General features: G+C 36.6%; 1 protein-coding gene across 7 annotated transcripts; it reads left to right on the top strand.

Annotated features, from left to right (window-relative positions):
- Positions 1 to 4,855: 4,855 nt before the first annotated feature.
- Positions 4,856 to 15,268, top strand: LOC103723830 (zinc transporter ZTP29). 7 transcript variants are annotated; one of them, XR_606712.3, is made up of 13 exons: positions 4,856 to 5,263; positions 7,062 to 7,120; positions 7,233 to 7,325; positions 7,422 to 7,511; positions 7,652 to 7,733; positions 8,613 to 8,674; positions 9,994 to 10,050; positions 11,345 to 11,385; positions 11,666 to 11,733; positions 13,070 to 13,126; positions 13,235 to 13,352; positions 14,578 to 14,688; positions 14,948 to 15,267. XR_606712.3 is itself a non-coding variant. In XM_008814887.4 (12 exons), exons 1-12 carry the CDS (start codon positions 5,200 to 5,202, stop codon positions 14,621 to 14,623), a joined length of 837 nt encoding a protein of 278 aa, XP_008813109.1. In that variant the 5' UTR covers positions 4,856 to 5,199; the 3' UTR covers positions 14,624 to 15,268. The 7 variants fall into 7 exon arrangements, 2 of the variants coding, with proteins under 2 accessions (XP_008813109.1, XP_008813110.1); XR_606711.3 differs by having other exon boundaries at positions 14,878 to 15,267; XR_005512334.1 differs by having other exon boundaries at positions 14,578 to 14,775; positions 14,878 to 15,267.
- Positions 15,269 to 15,724: the final 456 nt, after the last annotated feature.

The raw sequence follows: 15,724 nt of genomic DNA, 5'->3' as shown, positions 1-15,724 counted from the left end.
AACTGTCTCTCCATAGGATGCCAGCATAAAATGCATTATTATCTCAAGCAAGAAGAGTGATGACCCTAGTAGAATCATATGACAAGAATTTTAATTAATTTTTCAAAGTTATCAAACACAAAATTTAAGGCTTGTTTGGCATCGCTTTTACTTCTTATTTATCTAATTTTAAAAACAAAATTACAATTTTTCTTGTTTATTTCTAAAAATAATTTTATTATTTTTGAAAAAAATGAAAGTAAGAAATTATTACTTACAATGTTTTCTTTTACTATTTTCAAAAATAGAAAACTCATTTTATTTACCACCACCACCACCACTACTGCCGCCATCATCATTGCCTCGCCACATGCTAGCATCCTTGTCATCGCCTCTACCACACTACCACCGGCCCCGCCACCAACAACACCACCTCTATTGCCCCCACCACACCACCACCTCCGCCACCATGATCATGTTTATATTTTTAAAAAATAATGGACTACACCAAATATGTTGATATTTCTGAAAAATCAAAAAATAGAAATAAATTTATATTTTCTATATTTGAAAATAGAAAATGGAAGTGAAGCTGTGAAGGCAAAGAGCACCTTATTTTGTTGCTCAAGATTTGAACCCGACAGCCAAGTTTTAGAACCGGTCAAGATTTTGCAAATATTTATTTCCCATAAAGATTGGGCATGTTAATATACAAAGGGGAATAGCCATACATACGGGATAACAGTTTTTGCCTGGGTATTGCATGTTTAAGCAAGAAGCTATGCTCAAATTAAGCCTGCATCGATATAAAAGAATATGAAAACTGAGAAAAGGAGAAAAATAAGAAAATAGACTAAACCAGATTTACAGCATCCCAGAGGCAAGACAGATATCACTGGATCAAACCCATATAAAAAAGACCTCGTGTAAGCCTAGATGGCTACATCTAAGTATTTTGAAAAATTAAAGAATATCAAACTGGAAAAAGTAATTCAAAAAAGCGCACGTGAAGCCCTGATCGTATGTAAAACACGATCCGTCCTGCTAAGGGCACGGCAAAGATTTTTATTTTCTTGCTGGCAGAGAATAGATTAAAAAAGCTGGCATCAAGAAAACAGAAAACCGCGAGCGTTTCAAGAAGTGACCAGAAATCGTTCAAGAAACAAGAAGATAAGTAGAAGAGAGGAATAGGGATCGAAGAAAGGACGGATACGGCGGTGGAAGATAAGAACATTGAGCTCCACGAAGTGGGCAGATGCGCCGGAGGTGCGATCCAGGGCCGACACGGGCGGGCGGCAATGTGGCCGAGGTCATCCACGGCGTCGAGGTCCCCGCATTAAGGGCCGCGCCCACGGCAGCGAGCGATGGCCGGGGCCACCGCACTCGGCCACCCCATCATCGGCGGACACGTCAAGAAAATTCCGGATCCTGAAGCTCAAAATAAAAACGGTGAAGCCAAACCAGGAAAGAAGGTTAAAAGAGCGATACACACCGGGCTCCTATCTCCTCCTCCGCCATTGCCGGAACCCCGCCATCGCTCCAACGCCAACACCCGGAGCCAAGGCCCGTGTAGAAAGCAATTGCTCTTTTTTCTCTGCCAAATCCCAACGTCCGTTGGCTTTGGCCCGAGCTAAGGGTGCCAGTGGGTCCGGCGACGGTTGGCAGCGTGTTAGAAGCCCCAATTTCTTGAAAGGCATCACAACCTAACATCATTTTTTTTTTCCAAAACTTCATTTTTCTATAGATCAAACTATGGATCACTATTAAGGGCTCATTTGGTTTGCCGAAGAAGAAAGAAGAAAAAGTATGGTCAACAAAAAAAAAAAATGGGATGCCTCTTATTTAGTTAGAATTTTCAAAAAAAATAGTCGAAAAAATTGTATTTTTATAAGAATATGATTTCCACATTTCATGAATAAGTTTTTTTCATAAGAAACGTGAGAAAGTTACTTTTCCATGAGCGAAAAATCACTTCATTTTTATTTTTTTTGCCAAAAAAACCCTTCAGCATTAAAGAAGCATTAAAGACCTAATTTTTATTAAGAGTATAATAGAAATTACACATAACTTTTTCAGAAAAATAGATGATCAACCAAATATAAGCACTCTGAAAATCTATCACTTTTCTATTGTCAACCAAACATGCCAAAAATACTTTTCCAGGCATCCTCTTTACAGGAATCTACTTTCCATGAATCATATTCTTAGGAGGAAAAATGCCTCCCGCGAACCAAACGAGCCCTACATATTTCTCAAGTCTCTTATTGTACGATATTTCTTGTAGACATCTTGGTAACTAATAATATGAATTGGCTTGGTATTGCACTAAACTATTAAATCGTAGGGTGCAACTGGTTGCATTGCTTTTATCATGATCATGTTTGACCAACATATAAGAAAGAGTTTTTTTTTCAATGAATATCCTCCTAATATCGAATTTTGTATGAATACCCTTCCAAAAGTAATATTAGCATGCATACCCTCGTAAAAACTTGTTTTGCTATTTTGTCTTTTTTTATCTTTTTTTTTATTTTTTTTTTTGCATATATACCCACGCTATCTAACATCGTTAAAAATTAACAGTTTCAAATTAAAATGACTAAAATACCCTTAAGGGGAAGATGTGCAAAAAGAAACATTTATAAAGCGATCACGATGGAGGACAAAAAAATAATTTCAAAATTTTATTTTATTTTTAATGTTAAAAAAACTATTATGTATTATGTTAGAGGTATTTGTGCAATAATAGTGTTTTATGAAGGTACAAAAATAAATATAAGTTTTAAAAGAATATTCATGCAAATTTAAATTTTTAGAAGCATATTCATGCAAAAAAAAAATTCTATAAAAAAAGAAAGAAAATTTAGATGGGATCATAACCACTCATTAACCACTCATGTATATTGCACGCAATAAATGCAAGCAATTGGTCCAAAGAATTCCTGCAATAGACATGATGAACAAACTAGCTCAGCACATCATACATGCAATGAACTATAGGCGATAGCACTACAAACAATGTTAATCAAACTTCCACGGACTTTGATTGGAAAAAAAACCCCACAAATCTCATGATTATTATGTGACCATAGCTAGTTTCATTAATTTAATGCCATCAAGTTACGTGATTTGCCCTCCATTGTTTAGAATCCTATGAAATTTTATTGCGAAATAGAAAAAAAAAAAAAGATGGCAGTTTAAGCAAAATACTGATGTTGTATAACAATGCCCAAGCGTGAGGAGTCATTGAGACAGAAATATAAAAGTTAAAAACAAGTTATGCACTATTTTTAATAACAAAAAATCATGATTAAAGTACTTGTCCAAGTTTAGATGTACAGACAATGAAGAAATTCTGATAAAGACGTGAAAAGAAAAGCAAGGTGGAGCATATTTAACAATCGTGTAAACATCCACATCACTCCATAGCTATGTGGTAGCATGAACTCTCTTATTATTAAATAAAAAAATACAGTGATATTCCTTTAAGTTTGGGTTAGAAACATTTAGAACCCAAATTTTTAAAAATTTGTAATTAGCTATGAAAACTTAATTTTCGCTGTAAAGTGGCCCAACTGTCTATCTTCGTCCAAAATCATTATCATATAATCATGATGTAGTAACAAAACAGATATATAATTTCATAAATATCCTTCCCACTTGCATTCTATATGATCCATTATTAGATCCCCACTAGTGATTTGAGATCCATGCAGATGGATTAGACCGCCCATAAGTTACGTTGAGATCTATGCAGGTAGGTTGGACGCCGAAGGTTACTTTAAGACCTGTGCAAGCAGGTTGGCTCACCCACTGGTTGCTTTGAGATATGAGCACGTGCAAGCGAGTCGGATCACCCAGTGGTTTTTTGAGATCTATGCAAGCGAGTTGGATCACCCATTGATTTTTTTGAGATTTGTAGATGAATAATGGACGATGGAGCACTCTGAGGAGATGGGCGATCAGGTGTGCAATTTGATGTGGGTGATCCAATGTGGAAGAAGGGGAAGTGGAAGTGGGCGACAGGGCAGAGGCCTCCTTTCTGCCTATTCTCCTTCTCCTCTGATGACGATGGCTAGATGGTTAGCGGAGGCTCTTCAATGTACAATGAGTGCCTCCTTTCGGGCAGTGAAGCTCGGTCTTTCTCGAAGCCAAGATCGATCGTGGCAGATGGACCCCACGCTCCTCCATCGGCGAACAACGATGATAAGCTCAATAGGCCTCTAAATTCGGCCGACCACCACCATCGATGAGAACTCCTTTTTCGGCGAGGATTTTCTTGTCGAAGAAAACTTTAAGTGCGAAAGGCTCATCCTCAATTAAACGAGCCTTGTTTTCATCCTCGTTACTTTTGCTTACAGCCTCTTCGTCACCGCCCTCTAGCAGAAAGCTATCTAGATCTCCCACGCTTGCCCACTAAATCGCCGAGCACTCCATTCTCCATAATTCATCTGCTGCACGGCTCTCAAAGCAACCGATCTATGATCCAACCTATCGCCACGAATCTCAAAGCAACTAATGGGTGATCCAACTAGTCTGCACATATCTCAAAAGCAACGAAGTGGGTGTACTGTATGCTTTGAGAACCATGCCGATGAAAGAATGATTGAAAGAGCTTTGAGATCCATGCTAGCGAGAGAATGGAAGATACAACCATGATCCGGCCTTTCTGAAATGGAGGTATTTTCGTCCATTCGCTCACTCTGTTAACGAGATAGACCGCTGGGCCATACTACAACAAAAATTAAGCTTTTGTGGCTAATTAAATTTTTTTAATTACTAAGAAAACAAAAATTAGAAGGAAAAAAAATCATTATCGATATTTATTTCGGGCACGTGCATCGCACATGGTAAATGATAGACTCCGCTCTGATTGGTCGCGTTCGAAGACGAGGCATGCCTGGCGCCTGAGGTTTGGTCCGCACGACGGAAGGAGCAAGGCACCCGCGTATTCCGATCTCCAAGAAAACGGGGAGAACCACGCCATCCCAGACGTGACCCACTCCGCAGTGGCGCTATCTTACCTGCTCCACCGCCTTCCCCTCCCCCAAAACCACTCTCCTTTCTGTTCTATAAAACCGACATTCATTATATATACGTATATTCAACTCCGGTCTTCTTGCCTTCATCCAATCCTCGTTTCGCTCTCTTCCCCGCCGGTTTATAATTAAGCGTCTGCTTCGAGGCCTAAGGTTTCTTCGCCGAAGGGAAGAGGTCTTGATGGATCCCCAGGTCCTCGTCGCCCTCGCCCTCTCCCTCGTCGGCGGGTTGAGCACCTCTTTGGGTACGTAGGGTTTACAAGAGAACCGCAACAGGAACAATTTCTTGATTGGCTCCTTGTCTCCATTGACTAATTGTGTATAATTTCTTGGGTTTTAGGAAGAATTACAATATACGGTGGTTCTTGATTGCAAGATCTCTGGATCGTAAACTGATTCCTTCATTTTTTCCTCTGAAAGATTTTTTCACATTGGGTTGGAATTTCGCCCTTGATGTTTTGATATGACGCATGTTGTTTCCCTTGTTTTTTGTGGTAGATTTGGGATTTATTCTGGCGGTGTAATTTTGTTTTGTTGATTTGGCCTTTCTTCAACCCATGAACTGCTGCGGTGGTCTTGTGGGTGCTTTCTTGTTTAACTTCTGTTGATAAGTTTGTTGTTCGGTGCTTGTTCGTGGTTCTTGTTAAGTTGTTAAGTAGTACGGAAAGATGAGGAATTCCGAAGTTGTTGTGGTGGTAGTCCGTTCTTTTGTTATGATTTTAGACTTATCTAAAAAAAAAAGAGAATTTTCAGAACCTAGCAGCGTCAGAGCTTGCAGTAGAAATTCAGATATCTGGCAAGTCACTGACATGAATATTACAAATAATTCTCTGGATATTAATATCAACAAGAAAGTATAGAACTATTTTGATTTTTGTATATATGGTGTCTCTATAAAATAGTGTATGTTTAGATTGCAAAAGATACCCTAGTTCATACGATGTGCTTATAACTCCATGTCTCTTTTATGCCACACAATGCCTTTGGGAATGTTCATATGGTAGTTGGCTGGATTGGAGTACCATTCACACGGTGATTAAACTGAAGACTTGTATGTCTGAGGCACATTCTTGTCTTGCCATTGTTTGTGCATGACTAAGAAGATGTCACAACTGGGGGCAGGATGGGTGGTGCATGCAAAACCCAAAATAGTTTATCAGATTCAGAGGCTCTAGCACCTTTTTGAATCTGAAATTAGGATGCATATTTCAACTCTATGAATTCAGCATTACTCATGAAAGGGATAACAGGTCCGCATACGACAGTATTGGCTCATGGTCATTTTATTGTGTGATCCAGTAATTTAGTTCTCTTATTCACTTACTTGATGGTCCAGGGAGCTTGGCTAAAATCTTGATGGAGTTACCTGTGCCCATATCAGCTTTTAATTCACCTTCTTATGTGGTAAAAGGCAATGCATAAACATGATGTCTCACTCAGTCATGTGACATCAACATCATGCATTGTGGGCATATGATATTGCAAGTACATGTCTGAACTGTCTTATGGTAGATCATTATTATACCAACATGGACATAGTTCCATACAAATACACATATACGAATGTAATCATGCATAAATTCATCGACCATTAGACTGTATGAACTAGCGAGTGGCAGCTTTGTTTTATTATATGACATATTTTACTAAAAGCAAGGTAGTAAAGGTATGACATTTTACAGGAAGTTTGTTGATAGTTTGGATCATAAATATCTGGCTTGTGAAGTGGTCGAATGCTGAATGCCATTAATTGTAAAGTTTCCTTTAGGAAAACAAAAAGGACTCCAAAATATATGCCAAGATTATAACCTCTTACTAAGCCTGGACTTTCTCAACCTAGACCTTTCAACCTTCCTGAACCAACTCAAATAAAAGGGATTCTGGTCACAGTTTGTTTGACACAAGTTTGAATCAACCAAGTCTTGAGCCAGTTGAGGGGGTCAGATTGGGTTGAGTATTTGTGGACAGTCAGGTTGTGTTTTGAGAAAAATATGGAATCAATTTTTCTCCAGTGCCTGATGAAGCCTCTGGATCTCTGAACAGGTGCACTTTTTGTGATTCTAAATCATGCTCCCAATCTTAAGATGCTTGGACTTTTACAGGTAACCTTCTATGTCTCTTTGATTTTATCAGGGCACTTCTTATTTCTTGTGCTTCTTCACTTCTTATCATTGCAAGAAGCCGTCAAATAAATATATAAACTCGTCTTACCAGGGTTTTGCCGCTGGCCTTATGTTGAGCATATCTTTTTTAGACTTGGCACATAATGCTCTGAACTCTATTGGCTTCTTAAAAGGCAACCTTTGGGTGAGTTTACCTTTTTTGCTACTAATAATACAGTGGCATGATACTGGGAAGTGATTGCTGCTCGTGATTTGTTGCTCTTCCTGTTTGCTTTTGCAGTTTTTTGCTGGAGTTCTATTCTTTGCTTTCATCGTCAGTTTTATCCCTGAACCAACTGTTGTTCCCAGAACAGATGCAGACAACAAACAGGTCTGGATGTTGATGTTTTATAGTCATACGATATACTTCACATGTATGCACATTGATCATTATCTTTCTATGTTTTAGAAGTCATCATATTATTTCTTCTAAAAAGAAAAGTCACATCTTATTTGTTTTAAGAGCAACAGAAAGATGATGATGGATCTGGAAAAGACCTTATGAGAAAACATCGTCGTCAAGTCTTTTTTAGTGGGATAATCACTGCAATTGGTAAGCATGTTCTTTGAGCACCTGTTTCTATTTGAGCTTTCTTTTTGCGAATTTAACGGATCGGATTTACTTTACTTTCTATTCAATATCAACGTTTTTTTTTCTGTTGTTTTTAATAACTGAATCAATCCAAACATCCTCTCCTCTTCATTTTTTATGTAAATTGTCCCTGATATTTATGAATGACCAGAATGCCCGGATCTATCAAATTTTCGTATCGTGTACAAATATTACTGCATTTACTCGAAAAGAAAGAGAAACTTGTCATTATCTTCTTTGGCTTCTCCATATATTCATAAGGAGGTCCATAGGTTTTTTGTTTTCTTTTTTTGGACAGAAGTGCCTCAGGAAAACTTTTGAGATATGGACCATTTCTGTCAATATTATAATCACTTTTGTAATGCTGACATTACAATGCTAACTTAGTGGTATGCTGATATAACTATGCAGAAATCTTCATCAACAAAGAATAATTTTGATACTGAGGTTTCAAAATAATGCAATTATTCCCTAATATTAGATCTAAGCCCATCTGGAACCATTTGCTTGTGGAGTGAAGATTTGACTGTTTTTTGGAAAATACTTTGCTGTTAAAATGACCATTATTAGCCATTTTAATAGAAAACAACGAACAAAGATGGTAGGATGAAGGTGTTATTTGAATCATTTAGCTATATAAACTGACACGGAGATTGCAATTGGAAAAAGTTTTAATTGAACAGTGAAAAGTTTGGGTAAGAGCTTTATAATGGCTTAATGGCTAAGTAATGGCTGTTTTGTAAACACTCAAACTTTGAAAGATATTCAACTTATTTGCTGTCTTCTACATACATAAAATGCCTTTGGTTTAGTCTAATGCTGAACAGTTCTTATGACAAGTTACAGGCATTAGTTTGCACAATTTTCCTGAAGGAATGGCAGTCTTTCTAGGGTCAATAAAGGTACATGTCTCTATTTTTGTAGTTTCATTATAACGAGAATATCTTACATCATATCTGGCTTGTAAAAAGTTCATGAGGCAGCAGTTTATACCTGTTGCAGTTGAAGCTTGAATGTGTGATGACATCAGGTGTCCGTTGAAAGATTAATTTGTCTCTTTTGAATTTTGTTTACAATTTAATTCTTGCTGGTGGTTAATTTGCGTTATTTATACATGCAAAAGTCCATTTACTATCGCTGTATGTGGTGTTCCTCTATCTAACAGTTGTAAATAGCAGATATTTTTGATATTTTCAACATTTCTCTGCTAATCTTTATTAACTTCTTTCACCATGTTTATGCTGAATACAATATGTCATATCTGGGCATCGTTGGCAAATTAAAGGGAATATTGTGAGGCTTTCCAAATAATGCTTTTTTAAGCAAATTTAATTTCTCCAGCTATATGTTTGTTAACATTTGTATACTGACAGTTTATGTTTCCATAAGACAACTCTGCAGATCTTTTCGGTGTCCACACATAGCTGGAAAATGCTGCTTGCATTTTGCTATCAAGGGTCCTTCATCAACTAATTGATGTTTTATTTTTGGAAAATTACTATTTTCCTCCTGTTCACTCTAAGATCAGTGAACCTTTCTGTTTAACAACAACATCACTTTTAAAGTAAACTTTCAATCTGTTACAAATTCATTCCTAGGTAGGTGAAATATTTTTATCCATATAGGATCATGGCCACCTTTGGTTGTCACAAAATGAACCTTCTTTTTGTTCCCTTTTATCAAGAAAAAAAAAGCTGTACCCATTGGATTACCTTAATCCTTCTCCACCCTAGGTTGCTTTGTTTCTATACCTACTTTTTAGCCTTTTAGAATTGTTAATGCTTGCTAAACTCATACCTAAACGTAGAAGATTAGCACTACACTATTTATTTTAGAGCTTTATTGTTGCTGTATGTTTGATATCTATATAAGATCCTTAACCTTTTCATGTCTATTGCTTTTCGATTGCAAGGATCCACAATATGGATGAATTCAAATTCAAGAAACATCTCACGAGACTGTTACTGTCTCTAACTGCCATTATCGCTATAATATGGTGCTTGTGTTAATGCTTTGCAATGACAGGTCTTTTGTTTAAATTTTCTCCAAGAAATAGTGATCAAAGCTGTCTAGTATTATCTGTTCGATGGGTTTTACATCATCTCGTTCTAGGGGTTTGCTGATGTAGAAGCATGATAAATTACTATAACTTTGTCAATTAAAAGAACTTTTGTCAGATTTACTCAGTGCTGCTCATTATTCATGGCTGCAAAATCTTCAGGGTCTGCGAGTTGGTCTCAACCTAGCTCTGGCTATTGCTCTACATAATATTCCAGAGGTAACTGTGACAACTTATACTGTTATGAATTTTCACTTTGAATACACAAGTTACTCTGATGTTGTATGATAAAACTTTCTATTCATCTATGTAAGTTTGTTTTGTTCTGTCTATGCATCATAATGTACTTTTTTTAGCTATTTTATTATCTCTAACTCAAATTTTTCAATAACTTGATCTTCTGATACATGTTAGTTCATCTGCTTTGTATTGCCTGCTTGAATAATGTGCAACACAAATCAAACCTAGGAAGGTAATGTTAACTCTCAAAAGTTGTGTGTAAAGTTTCTAGAGGAGGACCTCTCTATTAGATTCTGTTCAACCAAATCGTCCATTAGTTTTGAGTTTTGTCTTTAGAGACCTCTAAGTAGTCTATTGAGAGCTGCGCTAGTTCCAGGGCAAAATTCTTTTATCCTGAGTTCTGTCCATGTTAACAATCATTCTAGAGTAAAGCATGATTTCACCTGCTTCACTAGTAGGCACCAAGCAAGCCAGAATAACTGTTGTTTTGTCTTGTTCTATACTTGTATGCCTAAATAAAATTAACAAACTGTTCCACTGCCCAGTTATATTTAACTGGTGAAAGGAAAATATCTGTTTTAATTACAAAGCAGAATTGCAGTGTCTTGAAATGTATCTTAAACCAAGCTGACATGTATGTATACTTGGCTCTCCCAATTGACATTGCTTGGCTTCTTATAGGACTATTACTGTTTTGAAAGACCTAAGGAGTATTCTGGATGCATATGTGCAGTTTAATGCTAGGTTGGATGTAAAATTTTCCAGATAATTTATTATGAAAGACATATACCTAGAGCCAGGGGAGGATCTTGGTCTTATGATTTAATTTTAGCAGGAAGGTGGATGTTGCTAAAAAACTGTTAATTGACATATTGTCTGTGCCCGGGAAACTCATGGCTGCCAGTTTCTTCTTTTCTAAACGAATTTCACTTTTCCTTATATGACAACCATAAAACTGTTTGCTGATAAGATTTCATGCCCACCTGAAAAATAAAATGGTTTAAACTCTTTGTGATAATTTCCTTCATCAATCATGTTCTAAAGTTTATTTTAAGTTTGTGAATGAATTAAGTGCCATGATGAAATGAATGTTGTCTAGGAAATCGGGTTAAGTTTCTTTTGGAATCTGTATCATTTTATTCTAAACTGCTCTAGTAGTCTTAATTTTAGGAGGGAGATGATTCTGGCATCTTAACGTTTTCCATTAGTCTTGAGGATGTAATACAGAGGAATGGAAGAAGCATGTTTGTAATATTTCATGTTTTGTTTGCAGGGTGTTGCTGTAGCCCTTCCTGTCTATTTTGCTACTGACAGGTATTCTTCTGAGTGCTGTTTGATTTCAAGCAACATTAGAATGTTAAAAAGACGGGGGTATAATGAGTAAGAGTAGAATGAATAATTCACAGTTTATGACTTTTATGTTGTCTAATTCTTCTCATTGGAATATGCCATATTGCTACTTTTTGTTGTTTTCATATGCTGCGAGTTAACTGAGTTTAATGATAAACAAAAGAAGTGCATTAGTACAAGTCTTTATTCTGAAGGAGGGATCTAGTAGACATTTCTAAGTTGTTATTCCATCTGCATGACCCAGCAAATGGCAAGCATTCAAACTGGCAACACTTTCGGGTTTTGCTGAGCCGCTAGGTGTGCTTATTGTAGGTATGTAGATATTTATTACTTTTCTATTACATGCTTTTATAACTTGTATGGTGTCCATTGTGAGATATGGATGGACTATCCTCCTTTTTCTTTTCATTTTCTCATTTGAGAGAGGGGGGTGGGGGATGGCTTAGCGAGGTCTGGAGTCATTCTTACTCTCCCTTTTTTATAATTAAGAAGTTGTTTGCCCATGTGCACTGGGTACTTCTTTTTTCACTTCGTGTGGTGTTATGACATCTTAATTAACAAATGGCTACAGAACTTTTATGGGTGTATGACCTGATCAGTGATGTGTTAGAATGCATTTTTTATCCAACATTTCTTCTTTGTCCATAATGTCATCTTACTCTTTGTAATTGAACTTAATATATTTCTGGTTTGTGATTACTCTTTTGCTATCTGTTCATTTTCTTAATAAATTATGTCACGACTCTTTTGCTATCTGTTCTTTTTTTTTTAATAAATTATGTCACACAACTTAACAATTATCTGAATTATTATATGGATTTTAATGTTGGGAGGTACGGTGTCAATTTCCATATGTTGAGTGTCATAGAGCTAAGAATGCTGAGATGAATGTTTGCTAGGTAGGAACAATAGTAGTTTATATTTGAGGGCATAAAAATTTTTAAAGATTTGCTTTATTAGAGGATAAGTCAAAGGACTCACGGAGTATTTCATGCCATTTTTCAAGATGATCTCCAGGGATTTGGGTAAGATCAAGGGACCTAGATTCAAAACACCATGTAACTGAGGCAGGAGCAAGAAAACCTAATTAAAAATGTGAAAAGCGATTTAGAATGATCGACATTGATACGGCATGCTGCTTATGAAGTACTAATAAACTCATGAAAGGCTAATTTATAATAGTTGAATAAATCTTGGTTGTATGATCATGAACGCTTGATGATACTCATTTTCCAATGTCTTGGCAAATGCTAATTTCTAGATATCGTTCATTAGAACTACACAGGCTGTTGCAAAGTTCAATTTGGGTAAAGATGATATTGATCTGTTGTCCAATGTGCGATCCTTTTGTTGATTACTTATCTTTTGAATTTTCAGGTCTTGATGCACATTTTTTGAGCTTTTTATAATTTTTCATGCCAAATGTTGTGCCAATATTCTTCCTCTCTCTACCTTGACATGACCTTTTGTTGATCAGAGTAGCTTGCTATTTAATCAATACCTTGTGAATGCAAATAGAATTTTGAAAAGAAATAGACTTGACTTCAATAATTTCAATATATTCGGTTGGTGAAATTTTATTTTTACACATTATTAGGGATCTTTTTTGTTTCCACGATAACAATTTGACATATTTGTTTCTGTGCAGCTTACCTGTTTCCCAGCAGTTTAGATCCCGAGATACTTGAAGGCTTACTTGGAGCAGGTTCTCCTATTGACATTTAGTTAACAATAAATAGGAATTAGTCCAGTTGATCTGATTCTTACAGCTTGTTCTATTCTTCTTCTTCTTCTTCTTCTTCTTTTTATGCAGTTGGTGGAGTTATGGCTTTTCTGACATTGCATGAAATGTTACCTCTAGCATTTGACTATGCGGGTCAGAAACAAGCTGTCAAAGCTGTCTTCATTGGCATGGCTTTCATGTCTGCAAGGTTGGTTGTATAAGTAGCAAGCAATTTAAATGCTTTGAATGTCCAAAGGAAAAGGAAAATATGTCTTTCAGTATCCCCCTCTTTAGTCTAGACAAGTATGCTGCCAGGCCTATGAGTTATTATTATGTGAGTACCTTCTTTATAGATATCTTACACTGGTGCCTAGGTCTTTTGTCCACTTTTTCCCAAGTCAAATCATACCTAACCATAAAGTATTAACCTTCAGGCTTTGCCCCATTTGTGAGGATTGGTTTTATGCTACCTCATTATCTACTCATTCATATTAAAGCTTCCTCTAGCACTAATACAAGCTTCCTTAAATCCCCCATCCCAACTTCAGTTTATGCTAGCTATGGTCTTCTGATTGTCTTTCTATACCCTTCAACATTAAGTTCAAGCACCTTTCCTTGCTGGGTTTACTCAGAGTTACTATACTTGAAATTATTATTATTATTGTTTTTGTTATGTGTCATAGTCGTTGAAATTTGTGCATGACCTGGAATTGATCACTTGATAAGATTTTCAAGGTTCCTGAGAATAGTTGCTTAGTGTGTACGAGCTACTCTTTTACAGATATGTGCTTTCAATGATCTTTAATTCTTAGTATCAGGAACACTGTAAGGCTGTTTTATTCCTGAAAATTAGCTTCCTAGTTTGCCTAACTACCCTTGGAAGTGGAGATGGTGTACTCTTGTTTTGGTTTTCAGTATCAGGCAGATACATGATATCTGGGGATGATATGGTAGCCGGACTAGAATACCAGGGGTGTTTCAACTCTAGCTAATAGTGATTCTGAAAAAAGAACTATTTGAGTGTGAGTTTGGCATAACAAATTATTAGATCACCACTAAAAAGGCTCTTCGAGACTAAATGATATGGTTATGTGGCTTGGCCTGCTGGGAAATTGGGAATCACCATCCTTGCAGATGGCAGGCTCGTATACATTATGTTTCCTTTTTGGTAAAATGGATATTAATTCCGTGACCTTGAGGTCTCAAAGATGTTGCCAACTGTGTCACAACCATGATTCAATAGATTTAAACAAAGATACCTCATATTTTAATTGAATATTAGACATAAAACTGCTTTTCAAGGAATATGATCCTCTTTTGCTCAGTACTAACATTTTCAAGTATATATATGTCAACTCTTCTTCTGCTCCATCTATTTTAAGTAAATACTGTTTATTTTCACATACCTCTGAAATTACCTATTGTATTGGCAGCTTATATTTCTTAGAGATCAGCTTGCCGAAGGAGATGAGTTTGTAGCTCTGGATGGTTCATGACTTCTAATCATAAGCAAACATGTTATGCAAATACCAAAATCCAGACAGGTTCTTCCTATGTTGCTGCCACAGTTAATATCATGTGCCGCTGTCTTTTTTTATCACAAAATGTGGTTGCCATCAGCAAAATGAGAAGTGCATCTCTTCTCCAGCAGTGAAATTTGTACATTCTATACTCATTAAATTGTCATACTTATTTGCAAAACATGGTCTACATTTTCTTACTTTTGCTGATAGGGCTCCTTCTTAGCCTACATCTGATGAACTGCCATGGTAAAAGCAGTCAGTAACAAGTTGAACTGTGTAGGAGGTTGCTGATTTACCCAGACGCATCACAGCTGATGTAGAGTTGTGTCAAGTTTCGAAGCCATCGAGTTCTCTAAGACTCGTCAGTCCAAACCAGATTGAGGATAGCACTATCATCTGTTGAGAGAGAGATTTTAACTCTTAATTCTTCTTCTCTCCATGCACCATGATATATTATACGTTTGTTCACAAAATATTGACTCGTATGATGACAAAGCAAGCCTCTCTTTAGGGTTGTAGTTCTTGTAGACTGCAGCTGTGCTTGGTGCTTTCTAAATGTTGGTTATCAATAATAAAAATCATGTATAATTGTTTGATAAATGCATGTTTAACTGATTGTTTGATAATCTTTTATACCTCCCCTGAGCGATACTTTCTGATGTCTTGGAAAAAGATTGGAAACAGTAATGTTAAGCTGGTGCGAACTTCTTGTGAGAACATGTTTTGTCCAAATTCAGTTGACTAATTAGTTGTCACTTGGGTGATATTGTAATGTACATGCAACTTCTCCCTGCTTGGAAGTTGGAACGCTGTCTCTCTGTCCCGCGCTTTTTTTTTTCGGGGAAGTGGAAGCAAAATTTGAGTGCCAGAAATCAAGATTTTGACACATGTTCGAAAAGAAATTTATGCCCGAATTTGTTAATTGGGAGAAGGTAATTGTTCAACCTTACCACAGAAAGAATCTAATATCAATATCTTTCTGGATTCCTATGCATATAAATTCCAACTGTCAAATGTAACACTGGTACTGACCATTAATCTCATCTTCGTGCTGCAC

The sequence above is a fragment of the Phoenix dactylifera genome, chromosome 1 (genome assembly GCF_009389715.1).
Source record: "Phoenix dactylifera cultivar Barhee BC4 chromosome 1, palm_55x_up_171113_PBpolish2nd_filt_p, whole genome shotgun sequence".
In the NCBI taxonomy this organism is placed as follows: domain Eukaryota; kingdom Viridiplantae; phylum Streptophyta; class Magnoliopsida; order Arecales; family Arecaceae; genus Phoenix; species Phoenix dactylifera.
This window is presented reverse-complemented; position numbering and strand designations above follow the sequence as displayed.

What these genes read in the sequence shown, in the direction of transcription:
- LOC103723830 (XM_008814887.4), top strand. Translation starts at nt 5,200, where the DNA reads ATGGATCCCCAGGTCCTCGTCGCCCTCGCCCTCTCCCTCGTCGGCGGG. An exon ending in TCTTAAAAGGCAACCTTTGG is followed by an intron (nt 7,326 to 7,421) that starts GTGAGTTTACCT and finishes TTGCTTTTGCAG; the next exon opens with TTTTTTGCTGGAGTTCTATT. An exon ending in GTCTATTTTGCTACTGACAG is followed by an intron (nt 11,386 to 11,665) that starts GTATTCTTCTGA and finishes TGCATGACCCAG; the next exon opens with CAAATGGCAAGCATTCAAAC.